The following is a 21,548-nucleotide window of genomic DNA, read 5'->3' as shown; positions in this document are numbered from 1 at the left end:
GCACTCATGAGACGTAAAACAGGCAAAACGATCTTGAAAAAGAACAAAGTTGGAGGACTCACATTTTTTTTTTTTTTTTTTTGTGGTACGCGGGCCTCTCACTGTTGTGGCCTCTCCCGTTGCAGAGCACAGGCTCTGGATGTGCAGGCTCAGCAGCCATGGCTCACGGGCCTAGCCGCTCTGCGGCATGTGGGATCTTCCTGGACTGGGGCACGAACCCGTGTCCCCTGCATCAGCACGCAGACTCTCAACCACTGCGCTACCAGGGAAGCCCGGAGGACTCACATTTGTTAATTTCAAAACTTGCTGCAAAACTATAGTATCAAGATAGTGTGCTGCTGGCGTGAAGACAGACATATAGATCAATTGAAAAGAACTGAGAGTCCAGAAATATAGCCCCATATTTATGGTCAAATATCTAAAAGTAAGTGTTGAAAATATAAAACTCTTAGAATAAAACATAGGTATAAATCTTTGTGACCTTAGGTAAGGGCAATGATTTCTTAGATATGACACCTCAAGCACAAGCAAAGAAAAAATCGCTAAATTGGACTTCACCAAAATTTTAAACTTTCTTTTATAAAAATTTATTTATTTATTTATTTATTTTTGGCTGTGTTGGGTCTTCATTGCTGCGTGCAGGCTTTCTCTAGCTGTGGTGAGTGGGGGCTACTCTTTGTTGCTGTGCACGTGCTTCTCATTGCGCTGACTTCTCGTTGCGGAGCACGGGCTCTAGGCATGCGGGCTTAGTAATTGTGGCTCGCGGGTTCTAAAATAAGTGTCGGATCCTGACTTAAAGCCTGCCACCAGATGCAACTGTACAATTGAAGTACATCAACTCACTTGCCACTATAAAGCCTGGCACCAGATGGAGCTTAATTGTCACTCGCCACTCACTGATAGGGTTTTGATATGAGTCTGCAAGCGATTGATTTATTATGGTCTCTGTGCAGTCAAATCTCTCTGCTAATGATAATCTGTATTTGTAGCCACTCCCCAGCTCTTGCATCACTGCCTCAGCTCCACCTCAGATCATCAGGCATTGGATTCTCATAAGGAGTGCACAACCTAGATCCCTCGCATGTGCAGTTCCCAGTAGGGTTCACACTCCTATGAGAATCTAATGACGCTGCTGATCTGACAGGAGGTGGAGCTCAGGTGGTAATGTGAGCGATGGGGAGTGGCTGTAAATACAGATGAAGCTTCGCTCAGTGGCCCGCTGCTCACCTCCTGCTATGTGGCCTGGTTAGGGACCCCTGCCGCAAGCCACGTGAGTGGTGTGGCCAAAAAAATAATCATGTTAACGTGTGGTTCCTCTCTTATAGGAGCTTAAGGTAAGTTTTGTGGAAGATACAGATGTATAAGCAGATATATTACACTAGGATAATTGCTTTCATATGAATGAAGTTCCAGTTCCACAGTAAAACAAAAGGTGAACAACTAATTATGCTGTGAAAAATTAAGAAGATTGTGAATTTTCTCTGGTTAGGAAAGGGACATAAGTTAGGTATTCTACACTGCAAAGAAGAATTAGATGTTGAGGAGCGCATGAGTTTTTTTAACAAGGTGGCAGGTGAAGTAATTTTTGGGAGAGGTGCAGTAGGAGGTTGTGGTATGTTATGGAGCAGTTGAAGAATACAAAGAAGGGCTGGATCATCTGGGTGGGAAATGACCTAAGAAAATCAACAAAGAAGGAAACTAATTTTTACTGAGCATTTACTATATACTTGACATGGTACTAGGGGCTGTAACATTCTTGTTTGCTGAGCTAAAGTGAAGGTCCAGTTGAAGTTAGCATAAATTTTTAGTGGATCCATTCAGCATAGTTTACTGTCTTTGGATTGATTGTGTTGTCATCATCACTTAGTAGCATATTAGGTGATAGTCTGTCTAACATTTAGTTTCTTGCATAATGGCAATAATCCTTTGCAGCAGCAGTTCAGGTCCAGCCTTGGAGTTTTTCTTCTCTCTTCTAAGGAAGGGAAACTTAAGATTCCTTGATCCATTAGTATAAGCTATAATACTTTATAGACCTGCTAGCATATGATTTTACAAACAATGAGTACCACACAAGAACAGATAACTTCCTTTGTTACAATTCTTGGCACTGGTGGTAGTTTTGACTGTTAAATATGTTAACATTTTTGTATACTGCCTTACAGTTTACAAAGTGCCTTCATATCTGTAGTCTCATTTGATCCTCATAAGATCAATCCTGTGTGGTAGACATTACTATCCCTATTTTACGGTTAAGGAAATTGAGGCTCAAAGAGATTGTGACTTGCCTAAGTTCACTGAGCAAAGAAGAGGGGAAGCTGGGAATCCAAATCCTATATTCTTTTTACTACATCAGTATAGGCTGGGCATCGTCCCAGACCTAATGATTCAGAATCTCCAAGTGGTGGGACCTGGGCGTGTGATTTTCAGAAAGCTCCACTGGTAAGTATGATGCTCACCAAAGGTTTCTACAGCATTACATCATGCTGCCTCTTCCTTAAGACTTCTTTTACTGGAATTCTATATTGTTTGGATTTGAAATATTGATTTCTGGCCCAACAAGATGAATAAATTTTCAAAACTAGCTTGAATTATTAGACCTGTTATTTCCTCTGTGATAAAATCTCAGTATATTTTTTGTTATTGAAAGAAAAAGATGTTTAATTTTAGATACTTTACTTAACAATTCAAATTTAGAAATTAAATAAAACAAGATCCAAACTCTATAAATATAAACCTAGATGGTTTTGAAAGGAAATACACCCGAATATCAGTAGTGATCATCTGAGTTTGGAGATTACAGTTGATTTTATTCTTTAAAAATATTCTTTTTTTTTTTCGGTACGTGGGCCTCTCACTGTTGTGGCCTTTCCCGTTGTGGAGCATAGACTCCAGACGTGCAGGCTCAGCAGCCATGGCTCACGGGCCCAGCCGCTCTGTGGCATGTGGGATCCTCCCGGACCGGGGCACGAACCCGTGTCCCCTGCATCAGCAGGCAGACTCTCAACCACTGCGCCACCAGGAAAGCCCATTCTGTATTTTTAAAGATCTCTGTAAAAGTCATATATTCTTTTTTAACAAGAAAAAACCAATAAATTGTATTTTATCAATTTCTCATTGAATAAGTTTTTTTTTTTTTAAGCCCTGCCTTCCCTGGCTCTTAGCCTCATTCTCCCATCTTCAAAGGCACCAGTGTTGCATCTCTCTGTGCCTTTATTCAGTAGTCAGGACTTCCTCTGACCACAGCCAGGAAATGTTCTCTCTGATTTTTTAAAATTAATTAATTTATTTATTTTGGGCTGTGTTGTGTCTTCATTTCTGTGTGAGGGCTTTCTCTAGTTGTGGCAAGTGGGGGCCACTCTTCATCGCAGTGCGCGGGCCTCTCACTATCGCGCCCTCTCTTGTTGCGGAGCGTAGGCTCAGTAGTTGTGGCTCACGGGCTTAGTTGCTCAGCGGCATGTGGGATCCTCCCAGACCAGGGCACGAACCTGTGTCCGCTGCATTAGCAGGCAGATTCTCAACCACTGCCCCACCAGGGAAGCCCTGAATACGTTTTTTAATAGTTGCCTTCTACCTCAATAAGTTTTAGGAAAACATGAAAAGACCTTTGGACCTTTGTAAAATCTGAGTATTGATAGACACTTTATGGATTCTTTGACTGTTAAAGGCTTGTATTGTTTTATATCTTTCAAGAACAGAAAGCATCCTCCTCTGATATTGATGTTTGTCACTCAGTGTATCTCTCTTATGATATTTTCATCACCTTGAATAATGAATCAATTAGCACGTATTCATCAAACATTTATTTGTATAGATGGGAATATTATTTTGTAATCTCTATAGGTAATTGAGATTTGGCTTATTGAAGTTCTTGTGCTTACAGTTTTTTTTCTCCTTTAACAAAATCTAGTATTAAAGCCTTAGAGAAGGGTATCTACTCAGCAAAATGTCAAGCTTAAGATTCAGCAAGTAGATAGAGGAGAAAACTAGAGAGAAGCTGGCTTCTTACATTCTTCATCTTTTCTTCTCTATACTCAATTCTTTTATTATCCAAAGCACAAAAATATTTGACACCACGTAAAGAAAAGAAAATAGTGAATGTAGGGATTTTTCCCCCGAGAAAGTACTTCAGAAAATTATTTTTTTGTGTATGTCCACGTTTCTTTTAATATGCCTCGTCAGCTAAATTCTTTAATGACTGAAACAAGCCTCTTCTACAGGTGTGGAAGTAATGTGTGATTGATGTTTTTGTTCATTTAAGTGTCATAGAATGGTAGAGCTGAAAGAAATCTTAAGAGATAATTTAGTACAGTATCCTCGTTTTATAGATGAGGAAGCTAAAGCCATGAGAGCATAAGGTTCAAGGTTATACGTAATGAATATCAGAGTAGCTCTTCTAGCTCCAAGATAGGATTGCACTAAACTGCCTTTCATAGCAGATGCTCACAGCATTTCAGACTGTGAAGTTACTATAAGCCTGTTTTAGGACAAAAGACTGCTATTTAATGTAAAAAACTCCTCTAATGTGGAGATAAATACAAGAGCTCTTCAAGCTGGGGAAACATTATCAGACATGGCATTATATCATAATATAATAACATAAGATTGTATAATACACCAATTTTGATATTTCCAGAAAAATGAAATAACTCCTGTCATTCAGTGTCAACTTTGTCTTACCCAAGATTCTTATCACTTATTTCTCTGTATTTTGAGCTGGCTATTATGTTTAGCTCAACCAGTTAGCATTGCTAAGAAGATTAGAAAAGAAATTAAGACTTTTTAACACCAGTTAAAAATATGTTAGATTTGACTTATAGACAAATAGCTTGTTATTTCATTTTAACCAGTTACTGACATTTTTTTGCTTTCCCAGGCAGTTGCTCAACAGGATTTTCAAAGAGCATCTACATGTGTACTGCGCTGTAAAGATATGTTGATAAGGCTGCCAAAAATGGTGAGTGAAATCTCTGCCTTTATTCTCCAAGCATTTGAAAATATGCTATATCAAGTTCTAAGAAGAATCATTACTACTTCATGTGATCCTTTAGAGGTTATATATTAGATCAGATATACTTACTTAGCCAAGCTTTGAAATATTTTGCTTCCTTTGTTCTTTACTAGAAAGGGTTTCTGAAAAAGTGATACGGGTTATTTCTTTTTTTTAAATAGATTTGATTGGAGTATAACTGCTTCATAATACTGTGTTAGCTTCTGTTGTACAACAAAGTGTATCAGTCATATGCATACATATATCCCCATATCCCCTCCCTCTTGAGACTCCCTCCCACCCTCCCTATCCCACCCATCTAGGTGGTCACAAAGCACCGAGCTGATCTCTCTGTGCTATGCAGCAGCTTCCCACTAGCTATCTGTTTTACATTTGGTAGCATATATATGTCCATGCTACTCTCTCACTTCATCCCAGCTTATCCTTCCTCACCCTGTGTCCTCAAGTCCATTCTCGATGTCTGTATTCCTGCCCTGCCACTAGGTTCATTAGTACCATTTTTTATTTTTTAGATTCCATATGTATATGTTAGTATACAGTATTTGTTTTTCTTTTTCTGACTGAACTTCACTCTGTATGACAGACTCTAGGTCCATCCACCTCACTATAAATATATCAATTTTGTTTCTTTTTATGGCTGAGTAATATTCCATTGTATATATGTGCCACATCTTCTTTATCCATTCGTCTGTTGATGGACACTTAGGTTGCTTCCATGTCCAGGCTATTTGTAAATAGTGCTGCAATGAACATTGTGCTACATGTACGTTTTTGAATTATGGTTTTCTCAGGATATATGCCCAGTAGTGGGATTGCTGGGTCATATAGTAGTTCTATTTTTAGTTTTATAAGGAACCTCCATACTGTTTTACATAGTGGTTATATCAGTTCACATTCCCACCAACAGTGCAGGAGGGTTCCCTTTTCACCACACCCTTTCCAGCATTTATTGTCTCTAGATTTTTTGATAATGGCCACTCTGACCGGTTTGAGGTGTTAACCTCATTGTAGTTTTGATGTGCATTTTTCTAATAATTAGTGATGTTGAGCATCTTATCATGTGCCTCTTGGCCATCTGTATGTTTTCTTTGGAGAAATGTCTATTTAGGTCTTCAGCCCATTGTTTAATTGGATTGTTTGTTTTTTTGATTTTGATCTCCATGAGCTGTTTGTATATTTTGGAGATTAATCTTTTGTCCATTGTTTCATTTGCAAATATTTTCTCCCATTCTGAGGGTTGTCTTTTCTTCTTGTTTATGGTTTCCTTTGCTGTGTGAAAGCTTCGCAGTTTCATTAGGTCCCATTTCTTTATTTTTGCTTTTATTTTCATTACTCTAGGAGGTGGGTCAAAAAAGATCTTGCTGTGGTTTATGTCAAAGAGTGTTTTTCCTATGTTTTCCTCTAAGAGTTTTATAGTGTCTGGTCTTACATTTAGGTCTTTAATCCATTTTGAGTTTATTTTTGTATATGGTGTTAGGGAGTGTCCTAATTTCATTCTTTTCCATGTAGCTGTCCAGTTTTCCCAGCACAACTTACTGAAGAGGCTGTCTTTCCTCCATTCTATGGTCTTGCCTCCTTTGTCATAAATTAGGTGACCACATATGTGTGGGTTTATCTCTGGGCTTTCTATCCTGTACCATTGGTCTATATTTCTGTTTTTGTGCCAGTACCATACTGTCTTGATTATTGTAGCTTTGTAGTATAGTTTGAAGTTGGGGAGCCTGTTCCTCCAGCTCTGTTTTTCTTTCTCAAGATTGCTTTGGCTATTCATGGTCTTTTGTGTTTCCATACCAGTTGTAAAATTTTTTGTTCTAATTCTGTGAAGAATGCCATTGGTAGTTCCATAGGGATTGCATGGAATCTGTAGATTGCTTTGGGTAGTATAGTCATTTTCACAATATTGATTCTTCCAATCCAAGAACATGGTATATTTCTCCATCTGTTTATGTCATCTTTGATTTCTTTCATCAGTGTTTTATAGTTTTCTGAGTCCCAGTCTTTTGCCTCCTTAGGTAGGTTTATTCCTAGGTATATTCGTCTTTTTGTTGTGATGGTAAATGGGATTGTTTCCTTAATTTCTCTTTCTGATTTTTCATTGTTAGTGTATAGGAATGCCAGAGATTTCTGTGCATTAATTTTGTATCCTGCAACCTTCCCAAATTCCTTGATTAGTTCTAGCAGTTTTCTGGTAGATCTTCAGGATTTTCTATGTACAGTATCATGTCATCTGCAAACTGTGACAGGTTTACTTCTTCTTTCCCAATTTGTATTCCTTTTATATCTTTTTCTTCTCTGATTGCCATGGCTAAGACTTCCAAAACTATGTTGAATAAGAGTGGCGAGAGTGGACATCCTTGTCCTGTCCCTGATTTTAGTGGAAACGCTTTCAGTTTTTCACCATTGAGAATGATGTTTGCTGTTGGTTTGTCATATATCGCCTTTATTGTGTTGAGGTAGGTTCTCTCTCTGCCCATTTTCTGGAGAGATTTTATCATAAATTGGTGTTGAATGTTGTCAAAAGCTTTTTCTGCATCTATTGAGATGATCATATGGTTTTTATTCCTTAATTTGTTAATATGGTGTATCACATTGGTTTGCGTATATTGAAGAATCCTTGCATCACTGGGATAAATCCCACTTGATCATGGGGTATGATCCTTTTAGTATGTTGTTGGAGTCTGTTTGCTAGTATTTTGTTCAGGATTTTTGCATCTATGTTCATCAGTGATATTGGTCTATATTTTTCTTTTATTGTGATTTTTTTTTGGTTTTGGTATCAGGGTGACGGTGGCTTGGTAGAATGAATTTGGGAGTGTTCCTTCCTCTGCAGTTTTTCGGAAGAGTTTGAGAAGGATTGGTGTTAGCTCTGCTCTGTATGTTTGATAGAATTAGGCTGTGAAGCCATCTGGTCTTTGACTTTTGTTTGTTGGAAGATTTTTACTTATAGTTTCAACTTCATTATTTGTGATAGGTCTGTTTATATTTTCTAATTCTTCCTGGTTCAGTCTTGGAAAATTGTACTTTTCCAATAATTTGTCCTTTTCTTCGTGGTTGTCCATTTTATTGGCTTATAGTTGTTTGTAGTAGTCTCTTATAATCCTTTGTATTTCTGCAGTGTTAGTTGTGATTTCTCCTTTTTCATTTCTAATTTTATTGATTTGCATACCCTCCTTTTTTTTCTTGATGAGCCTGGCTAAGGGTTTATCAATTTTGTTTATCTTTTCAAAGAACCAAGTTTTAGTTTTATTGATCTTTGCTATTGTTTTCTTCATTTCTGTTTCATTTATTTCTGGTCTGATCTTTATGATTTCTTTCCTTCTACTGACTTTGGGTTTTCTTTGTTCTTCTTTCTCTAGTTGCTTTAGGTATAGGGTTAGACTGTTTATTTGAGATTTTTCTTGTTTCTTGAGGTGAGATTGAATTGCTATAAACTTCCCTCTTAGAGCTGCTTTTGCTGTGTCCCATAGGTTTTGGGTCATTGTGTTTTCATTGTCATTTGTTTCTATGTATTTTTAAAATTTCTTCTTTAATTTCTTCAATTTCTGACATTTTATTTAATTTCTTATTAAATCTTATTAAACATCTTCTTTAATTTCTTATTTATTAGTGCACTGTTTAGCCTCCTTGTATTTGTGTATTTTACAGATATTTTCCTGTAATTGATTGGCAGTCTTACAGCATTTTGGGCAGAAAAGATGCTTGATATGATTTCAATTTTCTTAAATTTTCTGAGTCTTGATTTGTGACCCAAGATGTGATCTATCCTGGAGAATATTCCATGTGCACTTGAGAAGAAAGTGTATTCTGTCAGTTTTGGGTGGAGTGTTCTGTAAATATCAGTTAAATCTATCTGTGTCTATTGTGTCATTTAAAGCTTGTGTTTTCTTATTTATTTTCTGTTTGGATGAACTGTCTATTGGTGTAAGTGGGGTGTTAAAGTCCCCTACTATTATTATGTTACTGTTGATTTTGGCTTTCATGGTTGTTAGCATTTGCCTTATGTATTGAGGTGCTCCTTTGTTGGGTGCATACATATTTATAATTGTTATATCTTCTTCTTGGATTGATCCCTTGATCATTATGTAGTGTCCTTCCTTATTTCTTGTAAGAGTCTTTATTTTAAAGTCTATTTTATCTGATACGAGTAATGCTATTCCAGCTTTCTTTTGATTTCCCTTTGCATGGAGTATCTTTTTCCATCCCTTAGCTTTCAGTCTGTATGTGTCCCTAGGTCTGAAGTGGGTCTCTTGTAGACAGCATATATATGGGTCTTGTTTTTGTATCCATTCAGCCAGTTTGTGTCTTTTGGTTAGGGCATTTAATCCATTTACATTCAAGGTTATTATTGATATGTATGTTCCTATTGACATTTTATTAATTGTCTTGGGTTTGTTTTTGTGGGTCTTTTTCTTGTCTTGTGTTTCCCCCCTAGAGAAGTTTCTTTAGCATTTGCTGTAAAGCTGGTGTGGTGGTGCTGAATTCTCTTACCTTTTGTTTGTCTGAAAAGCTTCTGATTTCTCCGTCGAATCTGAATGAGATCCTTGCTGGGTAGAGTAATCTTGGTTGTAGGTTTTTCTCTTTCCTCACTTTAAGTATATCCTGCCACTCCCTTGTGGCCTGCAGAGTTTCTGCTGAAAAATCAGCTGATAACCTTATGGGGATTCCTGTGTATATTATTGTTTGTTTTTCCCTTGCTGCTTTTAATATTTTTTCTTTGAATTTAATTTTTGTTAGTTTGATTAATATATGTCCTGATGTGTTTCTCCTAGAATTTATCCTTATGGGACTCTCTGCACTTCTGGGCTTAGTGACTATTTCATTTCCCATGTTATGGAAGTTTTTGACTATAACCTCTTCACATATTTTCTCAGACCCTTTCTTTTTCTCTTCTTCTGGGACCCCTATAATTCGAATATTGGTACATTTAGTGTTGTTACAGAGGTCTCTGAGATTGTCTTCAATTGTTTTCATTCTTTTTTCTTTATTCTGCTCCTTGGCAGTTATTTCCACCATTTTGTCTTCCACCTCACTTATTCCTCCTTTTGCCTAAATTCTTCTGTTATTGATTCCTTCTAGTGTATATTTCATTTCAGTTATTGTGTTGTTCATCTCTGTTAAACATTTCTTGTATTTTTTCAATCTGTGCCTCCATTCTATTTCTGAGATTCTGGATCATCTTTGCTATCATTACTGTGATCCTTTTTCAGGTAGATTACTTACCTATTTCCTCCTAATTTATTTGGTCTTGTAGGTTTTTACCTTCTTCATCTGTGGTGTATTTTTTTTAAGAACGTGTTGGGGGTAGGAGTTTATTAATTTATTTATTTTTGCTGTGTTGGGTCTTCGTTTCTGTGCGAGGGCTTTCTCTAGTTGTGGCAAGCGGGGGCCACCCTTCATCGTGGTGCATGGGCCTCTCACTATCATGGCCTCTCTTGTTGCAGAGCACAGGCTCCAGATGCGCAGGCTTAGTAATTGTGGCTCACGGGCCTAGTTGCTCCGCGGCATGTGGGATCCTCCCAGAGCAGGGCTCGAACTCATGTCCCTTGCATTAGCAGGCAGATTCTCAACCACTGCGCCACCAGGGAAGCCCCTGTGATGTATTTTTTTTGCTGTCTGTGTTTTTTTTGTTTGTTTCTGATTTTTTGATGAGTCAGATTGTGTTCCTGTCTTACTGGTTGTTTGGACTGAGGCTTCCAATACTGGATTTGTAGGCTGTTTGGTAGAGCTGGGCCTTGGTGCTGAGATGAGGACCTCCGTGAGACCTCATCCTATGAATATTCCCTGGGGTCTGAGGCTCTCTGTTAATCCAGTGGTTCAGACTTGGAGGTCCCACCGCAGGAGCTTCAGCCCAACCCCCAACTTGTGAACCAAGATCCTGCAAGCCACATGGGGTGGAAAAGGAAAAAAGAACAAAAACAAAGTAAAAAATAAAATTAGACTAGGAAACTAACAGATATGTTAGAAAGAGTATAAAAATAAACATATAGATGAAACAACTGGAAGGTAAAACTGAACCACAATAGTAAAAAAGAGGAGGAGAAAAAAGAAAAAGTGGAAAAGGCCTTGGCTGTGGTCGGTGGGGCCTAAGCAGGGGCAAGGTTTGGATGGATGGTGGGCGGGACCTATGCTTAGGACCCACAGGGCTGGAAAAGGCCCTTGGGGCGTTTAGGGGGTAGGGCTTAGGCTCAAAGGAACTGAAGGGGTCCTAGCATGTCCCCCACCTCTGATCTCCCTGGCCTCCCTCCTATGCCCCCAGGACCCACGTGGCCTCGAGGGGGCCATTGAGGGCAGGGGACCCGACCTGGGAGCCCAGCAGGTCTCCCGGGCTTGGGTTGGCAGGGCCAACGCCCTCTACTCCTCTCCCACTCCTCTGGTCCTGGAGGGGCCCTCCTGACTGCCTCTCTTCTCCCCTCCACCTCTGGCCTCTCCTGTTCTCCCCCTGCACTCCCAGGACCAACACGGCCCAGAGGGGGCCTCTCATGGAGTAAGACCCTGCCCGAGAGCCAGACAGACTTCCCCAGCCTTGAGCAGGGAAATGCTGGGTGCACTCACCCCTGATCCAAGCCCTCGAGGGTCCCTCCAGGTGTGGTAATCCCTCCCGCCTCTCAGCCACCCCTCAGGGGTTACAAAACTATTATAGGAATAGTACAAAGAACTCTTGTATACCATTTTACCAGTGACCCCGTTCAAGTTTCTCAGTATTGTTCTTTACACAAAATGGATTCAACGTAGGATTCATCTAGTCACCAGTCTCTTTCAGTGGAACACTTTCTCATTCTTGCCTTGACTTTCATGACCTTGACACTTTTGAAGATCACAGAACAGTCATTTTGTAGAATGTGACTTAATTTGTTTTTTAAAAATTAAAAAGAAATTTTATTGAGATAAAATTGACATATAATATTGTGTAAATTTGATGTGTATGACCTGTTGATTTGATACACTTATATGTTGCAGTATGATTACTGCAGTAGTGTTAGCTAACACCTTTATCATGTCACAGTAATATCGTTTTGTTGTGTTGAGAACAGTTAAGCTCTAGTCTTCTAGCAATTTTAAAATTTATAGAACAGTATTGTTGACTGTAATCACTATGTTGTACATTAGATTTCCAGAACTTATCTACTAGTTGCAAGTTTGAACCCTTAAAGTATATCTTCCCAGTTCCCCCATCCTAACCAAATTAAGGTTTGTTCAAAGTTTCCTCATGATTAGACCAGGTTATGAATTTGGGGCTAGAAAATCACAGAAGTGATTCTATTGGGTGGCATGCAGGATCAATTTACTCTATTGTTGGTGGTGCTAACTTTGATTTCTTGGTTAAAATGGTGTCTTCCAGGTTTTGCCAGTATAAACTTATGTATTTTTTCCCTTTGTTATTCCTAAGTGTTTTGTGAGGTGATAGTTTGAGACTGTAAAATCCAATTTCTCATCCCACTTTCACCATCCATGGAGACTTCTTGCCTAAATTAGTACTGTGAAGGTTGACAACTGGCTATTTTTCTAATTCCATCCTTCTTTTTATATTCATTTGCTGACATTCTACTATAATTTTTACTGCGCTAAAATATATAAAATTTGCCATTTTAACCATTTTAAGTGTACAATTCAGTGGCATTAAGTACATTCACAGTGTTGTACAACCATCACCACTCTGTACCCATAGAAATTCTGTACCCATTACACAATTACCCCTCATTACTGCCTCCCCTGGTAACCTCTAATTTACTTTCTGTCTCTGTGAATTTGCTTGTTCTAGATATTTCATATAAGTGGAATCATACAATATTTATCCTTTTGTGTCTGGCTTATTTCATTTAGCATTAATATTTTCAGGGTCCATGTTGTGGCATGTATCAGAACTGTATTCCTTCCTATGGTTGAATAATATTTCATTTTATGTATATACCTCATTTTATTTATCTGTTCATCAGTTGATGGATGCTTGAGTTGTTGCCACCTTTTGGTTATTGTGAATAGTGCTGCTGTGAACATCGATGTACAAGTATCTGTTCGAATCCCTGTTTTTAATTCTTTTGGATATATATCTGGGACTGGAATGTTTGGTAACATGGTAATTTTATGTTTAACTTTTTGAAGAACCACCAAAATGTTTTTCATAGTGGCTGTACCATTTTACATTTCCACCAGCAGTTGAATGAGGGTTCTAGTTTCTCCACATCCTCACCAACACTTTTTATTTTCTGGGCTTAAAAAATATATATTATTATAGCCATCTTAGTAGGTGTGAAGTGGTTTCTCATTGTGCCTTTGGTTTGCATTTTCCTGATACCTAATGACATTGAGCATCTTTTCATGTGCTTATTGGCTATTTATATAGCTTCTTTGGAGAAATGTCTATTAAAGTCCTTTGCCTCTTTTAAAATTGGTTTTTTTTTAAGATTACAAATGTATTAATATCATGTTAAATGTTGTTATAAATGGTGTTATAAGCTGATGAACATTAAAAATATTAGCATTTCTGCTGGTGCCAGTTTTTACAAAATGCTGTGAACTGAACTGTGTCCCCTCTGCCCCAGGTTCAGATGCTGAAGCCCAAACTCTCAATGTGTTTGGTGATAGCACCTTTGGGAGGTAATTAGCTTTAGACGAGGTAGGGCCCTCGTGATGAGATTAGTACCCTTATAAGAAGAGGCACCAGAGAACTTGCTTTCCTCGCACCCCCTGCCCCCACCATGCAAGAAGGAAGCTGTCTGCAAGCCAGGAAGAGAGCCTTCACCATAGAAGAGTGTTGGCTAAACCTTGATCTTGGACTTTCTAGCCTTCAGAACTGTAAGAAAAATTCTTCTGTTGTTTAAATAAAAAATAAATAAATAAAATTGGGTTGTTTTTCCTATAGTGAGGTATCACCTCACTCCAGTCAGAATGGCCATCATCGAGGGACTTCTCTGGTGGCGCAGTGATTAAGAATCTGCCTGCCAGTGCAGGGGACAAGGGTTCGAGCCCTGGTCCGGGAAGATCCCACATGCTGCAGAGCAACTAAGCCTGTGTGCCACAACTACTGAGCCTGAACTCTAGAGCCTGCGAGCCACAACTACTGAGACCACATGCCACAACTACTGAAGCCCGTGCACCTAGAGCCCGTGCTTCACAACAAGAGATGCCACCACAGTGAGAAGCCTGTGCACTGCAACGAAGAGTAGCCCCTACTCGCCACAACTAGAGAAAGCCTGTGCGCAGCAACGAAGATCCAGTGCAGCCATAAATAAATAAATAAATAAATTTTAAAAAAATTTAAAAAAAGGAATGGCTGTCATCGAAAAGTCTACAAATAATAAATGCTGGAGAGTGTGTGGAGCAAAAGGAACCCTCCTACACTGTCAGAGGGAATGTAAATTGATGCAGCCACTCTGGAGAACAGTGTGGAGGTTCCTTAAAAAACTAAAAATAGAGTTACCATATATGATCCTGCAATCCAACTCCTGAGCATATATCTGGAGAAAGCTATAATTCAAAAAGATACTTGCACCCCAATGTTTATTGCAGCACTATTTACAGTAGCCACGACATGGAAGCAACCTAAGTGTCCATCAACAGATAAATGGATAAAGAAGATGTGGTGTGTGTGTGTATATATATTTATATATATATAAACACAATGGAATATTATTCAGCCATAAGAAAGAATGAAATAATGCTATTTGCAGCAACATGGGTGGACATAGAGGTTATCATACTAAGTGAAGTAAGCCAGCCAAAGACAAATATGATACTGCTTATATGTGAAATCCCCCAAAAAAGATACAAATGAGCTTATTTACAATATACAAACAGACTCAGAGACATAGAAAACAAACTTTTGTTTACCACAGGGGAAGAGTCGGGGGAGGGATAAATTAGGGGTTGGGATTAACATATACACACTACTATTTATATAAAATAGATAACTAACAAGGACCTACTGTATATCACAGGGAACTATAGTTCATACTCTGTAATAACCTATATGGGAAAAGAATCTCTCTCTCTCTCTCTCTATATATATATATACACACACACACACACACACACGTATATATAATATACATATATATGTACATATATAAACATGTATATATATACATATACATGTATATATATACATGTATATATATACATATATATGTATATATATATATCTGAATCACTGTGCTGTACACCTGATAGGATGACATTGTAAATCAACTATACTTCAGGAAAAATAGGGTTGTTTTTCTTTTGGTTGTTGAGTTGTAAGACTTCTTTATATAGTCTGGATATTAAACCCTTATATGATTTGCAAGTATTTTTGCCCATTTTGTGGGTTGTCTTTTCACTTTTTTTGATAGTGTCCTTTGATGAACAAAATTTTTTTCATTTTGATGAAGTACAATTTATCGGTTTCTTTTGTTGCCTGTGCTTTTCGTGTCATATTTAAGAAACTGTGACCAAATTCAGGGTCATGAAGGTTTTCCCCTATGTTTTTCTCTGAGAGTTTTACAGCTTTAGCTCTTAAATTCAGGTATTTGATCCATTTTGAGTTAATTTTGTGTGTGGTGTAAGGTAAGGGCCTAACTTCGTTATTTTACATGTGCATATCCAATTATTCTAGTAAAATTTGTTGAAGAGATTATTCTTTCCCAATTGAATGGTCTTGCATCCTTGTCAAAAATCAATTGACCAGGGGCTTCCCTGGTGGTGCAGTGGTTGAGAATCTGCATGCTAGTGCAGGGGACACGGGTTCAAGCCCTGGTCTGGGAGGATCCCACATGCCGCGGAGCAACTAGGCCCGTGAGCCACAACTACTGAGCCTGCGCGTCTGGAGCCTGTGCTCCGCAGCAAGAGAGGCCGCGATAATGAGAGGCCCAGGCGCCGTGATGAAGAGTGGCCCCTGCTTGCCACAACTAGAGAAAGTACTCGCACAGAAACAAAGACCCAATGCAGCCAAAAATAAATAAATTAATGTAAAAAAAACAATTGACCATAGATATCAGAGTTATATTTCTGTGCTTTCTGTTATATTGTATTGGTCTGTATGTCTATCTGTATACCAGTACCACACTGATTATTGTAACTTGGTTGTACTATACATTTGAAAAAGGGAAGTGGGAGACCTCCAACTTGGTTCTTTTCCAAAATTATTTTGGCTCCTCTGGGTCCCTTGAGAATGTATATGAATTTTAGGATAGGTTTTCAAAATTTCTTCACAAAGGGCCATTGGGCTTTTGGTAGGTGTTACGTTGAATCTATGTATCTCTTTGGGTAGTGTCATTTTTACAATACTGTCTTTCTACCCATGAGAGTGAGATGTTTTTCCATTTATTTAGGTCTTTAATTTCTTTCAGCAATGTTTTCTAGTTTTCAGTGTACAAGTCTACACCTCCTTGGTTAAGTTTATTCCTAAATATTTTATTCTTTTTGATGATATTGTAAATGGGATTTTAAAAAAAATTTTCTTAATTGATTGCTCATTTCTGGTGTATAGAAATATAACTGAGTTTTGTGTGTTGGTTTTGTAACCTGCAGTTTTGCTGAATTCACTTATTACTTCCACATTTTTAAAAGGTTCTTTAAGATTTTATACATACAAGATTATGTCACCTGTGAATAGAGGTAGTTTTACTTCTTCCTTTCCAATATGGATGTCTTTTGTTTCTTTTTCTTGTTTAATTGCTCTGACTAGAACTTCCAGTACTATGTTGAATAGAAGTGATGAAAGCTGGCATCATGTCTTATTCTTGATTTTAGAGGACAAGCTTTCTGTCTTTCACCATTGAATATGATGTTAGCTGCTTCTCATATACAGCTTTCATCATGTTGAAGAAGTTACCTTCTATTCCTAGTTTGTGTGTTTTTATTGTGAAAGGTTGTTGGATTTTGTGAAATGCTTTATTTTTAATCAATTGAGATTTGCGTGTGTTTTTTTCTGTAAATTTTGATACATCATATTGTTTTCTTTATTGAGAGAAGATTGTACTCCTCAGGCAGCTTTATTGCTTAGTACTTCAGTGTATATTTCTTAAGAATAGAATAGCCCCTCTTTATAAACACAGTACAGTGATCAAATTCAAGAGATTTAACATTCATAAGTTCTTTTTTTTTAAGGGCATGTCCTAAAGTTTTATTTTATTTTATTTATTTTTTGGCTGCTTTGGGTTTTCATTGCTGCATGCGGGCTTTCTCTAGTTGCAGCGAGCGGGGGCTACTCTTTGTTTCAGTGCACGGGCTTCTTATTGCGGTGGCTTCTCTTGTTGCAGAGCACAGGCTCTAGGTGCGCGGGCTTCAGTAGTTGTGGCTCGCGGGCTCTAGAGCGCAGGCTCAGTAGTTGTGGCGCATGGGCTTAGTTGTTCTGCGGCATGCGGGATCTTCCTGGGCCAGGGATTGAACCCGTGGCCCCTGCATTGACAGGTGGATTCTTAACCACTGCACCACCAGGGAAGTCCCATAAATTCTTTAATGTACAATCCATATTCTAATTTTGTTAATTGTACTTTATTATTAATTTTTTTAAATAATTTTTTTTTGGCCACGCAGCATGTGGGATCTTAGTTCCCTGACCAGGGTTCAAACCGGTGCCCCCTGCATTGGAGGCACGGTGTCTTAACCACTGGGCCACCAGGGAAGTCCTAATTGTACTTTATAGCATATGTTTTTCCCCTCCAGTCCAGGATCCAGTTCAGGGTTATGCTTTGCATTTAGTTGTTCTCTCTCTTTAGTATCCTTAGTAATTTTCCTTTATCTTTTATGAAATTGGCCATTTCAGAAGAGGTTTATTGAGGTATAGTAAATCACATACATTTAAATTGTACAGTTTTATGAGTTTTGGCATATGTGTACACCCATGAAACCATCATTACAGTCAAGATTATGAGCCTTTCCATAACCCCCAAAAGTTTTCTTTTGTCGCTCCTCTTCCCCCTCCCCTGCCACCTCCTTCATACCCAAGCACCGCTGATTAATTTTCTGTCTTTACAAATTTGTCTGCATTTTCTGGAATTTTTATGTAAATGGAATCATACAGTATATATCCTTTTTTTTTTTTTTTGTGGTACGTGGGCCTCTCACTGTTGTGGCCTCTCCCTTTGCAGAGCACAGGCTCTGGACGCGCAGGCTCAGCGGCCATGGCATACGGGCCTAGCTGCTCCGCGGCATGTGGGATCCTCCCGGACCGGGGCACGAACCCATGTCCCCTGCATCGGCAGGCGGACTCTCAACCACTGCGCCACCAGGGAAGCCCTATCCTTTTTTTGATTTGGCTTCTTTCACTCAGTATAATGAGTTTGAGATTTATCCATGTGTTTTTTCATATCAATAGTTTGTTCTTTTTTATTGCAGAGTAAAATTCTGTTATATGGATATACCACAATTTGGTTATCCAGTCACCTGTTGATGTATATGCAGATTATTGCCAGTTTTTAGCTGTTTTTAAATCTAATACAAGTAGAACTGCTTTAAATATTCAAGTATAAGTTTCTGTCTGGATATATGTTTTTATTTCTCTTGGGTATCGTAGGAGTGGAATGGCTGAGTCATATGTTAGATGTATGTTTAACATTTTATGAAGATAGTACAGTGTTTTCCAAAGAGGTTGAACCATTTTATGCTCCCACCAGCAGCGTATGAGAGTGCAGGTTGCTTTACATCCTTACCAACACTTGGTATGGTCAGTCCTTTTACTTTTACCTATTAGAGTTGTGATATAGTGGTTTTATTGTTCCTTTATTAGAACTGCATTGTTTTTCTATTTGTTTTCATGATTATTCCTTTGTCTTTAGTTTTCAGCAGTTTGCTTATGGTGTGTCTGAGCATGATATTTTTTGGACTTATCCTGTTAGGGATTTGCCGAGCTTCATTTTTTTAAACAATTTTATTGAGGTGTGATTGACAAACCAAAAACTGCATAATTAATATATAAAGTTTGACAAGTTTAGAGGTAAGTATACATCTGAGAATTCCATCACCACCAATCTGTGCCACAAACATATTAATTACCTCCAAAAGTTTCCTACCACCCTCTTCATTTATTATTATTATTATTATTATTATTATTATTATTTTTGCGGTCCGCGGGCCTCTCACTGTTGTGGCCTCCCCTGTTGTGGAGCACAGGCTCCGGACGCGCAGGCTCAGCGGCCATGGCTCACAGGCCCAGCCGCTCCGCGGCATGTGGGATCTTCCCAGACCAGGGCACGAACCCGTGTCCCCTGCATCGGCAGGCGGACTCTCAACCACTGCGCCACCAGGGAAGCCCATTTATTATTATTTTTATAAGAACATTTAAATATAAGATCTACCCTCTTAGAAAAATTTTAAGTATACAATACAGTACTGTTAACCACAGGCAATATGCTGTAAAGTAGATCTCTAGGACTTATTCATCTTGCATAACTGAAACTTTGTACCTTTTGACTAGTATCTCCTCATTTTCTCCTTCCTCCACCCCTGGAAGCTACCATTTTACTCTATTTCTATGAGTTGGACTATTTTAAATTCCTCATATAAGTCAGATCATGTAATATATTTGTCCTTTTGCACCTGCTTTTTTAATGTAGCATAATGTCCTCCAGGTTCATCAGTGCTGTCACAACTGGCAGTTTTTCCTTCTTTTTTTATGGCTGAATGATATTCCAGTGTATACCTATACCACATTTTATCCATTCTTCCATCAGTGGACATTTAAGTTGCTTCCATGTCTTAGCCATTGTGACTAATGCTGCAGTGAACGTGGCAGTGCAGATATCAGTTTGAGATTATGATTTCAGTTCCTTTGGTTGGATCACGTGGTAGTTATGTTTTCAATTTTTTGAGGAACCCATAGTGTTTTCCATAGTGGCTGTACCAATTTACCAATTTACATTGCATTACAAGGATTCCATTTTCTCCACATCCTCAGTAGCATTTGCTATCTCTTGTCTTTTTGATAATAGCCATTCTAAAAGGTGTGAGGTAATATCTCATTGTGGTTTTGATCTACAATTTCCTGATGATTAGTGATGTTGAGTACATTTTCATGTACATATCAGCCAAGTGCCTGGGACACCAATGGTTGGGAATTTAGGGTTTTTTAAATTATAATCTTATAGGTACTTGATGCTCTGTTCTCTTTTTTTTCAGTCTTTTTTCCTGTCTGCTTTTTAGACTGGATAATTTATATTGATCTATTTTGAAGTTTACTGTCTCTCTCCTTTTTCACATCCATTCTGCTATTGAGTCCATCCAATGAGGTGTTTGGGTTTTTTGTTTTTTAATTTTGCTTATTATATTTTCCAGTTTGAACATTCCCATTTGGTTCTTTATAGCTTCTATTTCAGGTGTTAGCAAACTTTCTGTAAAGGACAAGGTATCTTTTAGGCTTTGTGAATCACGTACAGTCTATGTTGCATACTCTTTTTCAACAATCTTTCAAAATGTAAAAATAATTTTTGCTCATAGTCTGCGTTGGCCCACAGCTTGCAGTTTGCTGATCTCTGTTCTGTTTATTTGATGAGAGTTTCTGTTTTTCTGTTTCTGTTGAGAGTGTTCATAATTGCATGTTCAAACAGTTTTATAATGGCTGCTTTAAAGTTCTTACTTGGTAATTCCAAATTCTGTGTCATCTCATTGTCAACTTCTTTTGATTGTCTTTTTTCATGTGAGTTGAGATTTTTAAGTTCTTCATAGATTAGTTTTTTATTGTGTCTAGATATTTTGAATATTATGTTATGAGCCTCTGGGTCTTGTCTAAATTTTATAGAAATGTTGATGTTTTTATTTTAGCTGTCAATCAACCTGGTTAAATTCATGCCACAGTTTTCAAATTCTGGGGGCTGTGGTTCCAATATCAATTTAGTTTTCAAAGCCTGTGCAGTGCTATTCAGATTTGTCCTGCATGTGCAGGACACTCATTGGTCAGTCTGGTACTAGTGAATGTCTGTCCCTTAGTTCAGTTCTCACAGTCTTTGGTATGCTAATCAGGATCAGATCCATGCTTGCTCAGGCTGTTTATAAACAACATGATGGTGTTGCTTTTCTGGACTCCTCTCTCCATCATCTTTTTAGTAGTTTCTGGTTCCCTTGAGCTACCCTTTTCAGTCCTCCAGCCAGTGACTCTCCATATCTGCAGTCAGACTACATCTGGGGCCAACCAGTGGGAAGTCAGAGAGGAAAAAAGCAATGTTTTTTCCCCATCCTCTTGGAACTGAAGCTCCCTGAACGGAGAGAAAGGTTTCTCTCCTCAAAGTTTCAATTCTTGTGGTTTCCCCTGGCTGCATTGTTGCCACCATGGAATTGCCTGGGGACTGAGTCACAGAGAATGGAGGAAAGAAAAAATAAAAACCAAAACAGGATTTCTGTACTCTCTCTGAATAACTCAAGCCAGAACTAGAGATGCTTTCTCAGTCTGAAGCACAATGTTCACTGCTTAGTTTTTGGCTGTGCATTAATTTAGACTAGGGTATACCAGAGGAAAAGAATGGTAAATTCACTACCAGGTTGGTGTTGCTTTGAATTCTGGTATTCTTCCCCTATCTGCTTTCTGTTCTTTTCTCTTCCGAGACTTTGAATAGCTCCATGAAGTTAGTTC

General features: G+C 38.4%; 1 protein-coding gene across 1 annotated transcript in view; it reads left to right on the top strand.

Moving 5' to 3' along the window:
• TEX11 (testis expressed 11) overlaps positions 1-21,548 on the top strand; it is a gene marked incomplete at both ends in the record, with an annotated part of 339,328 nt that overhangs the window by 49,710 nt on the left and 268,070 nt on the right. The window contains one exon of the mRNA XM_082865110.1: positions 4,874-4,954. Coding sequence (XP_082721236.1) covers positions 4,874-4,954 — 81 coding nt within the window. The remainder of the gene's footprint in view (positions 1-4,873; positions 4,955-21,548) is intronic.

Source organism: Leucopleurus acutus, assembly GCF_964270905.1.
Source record: "Leucopleurus acutus genome assembly, chromosome: X".
Taxonomy (NCBI): Eukaryota; Metazoa; Chordata; class Mammalia; order Artiodactyla; family Delphinidae; genus Leucopleurus; species Leucopleurus acutus.
This window is presented reverse-complemented; position numbering and strand designations above follow the sequence as displayed.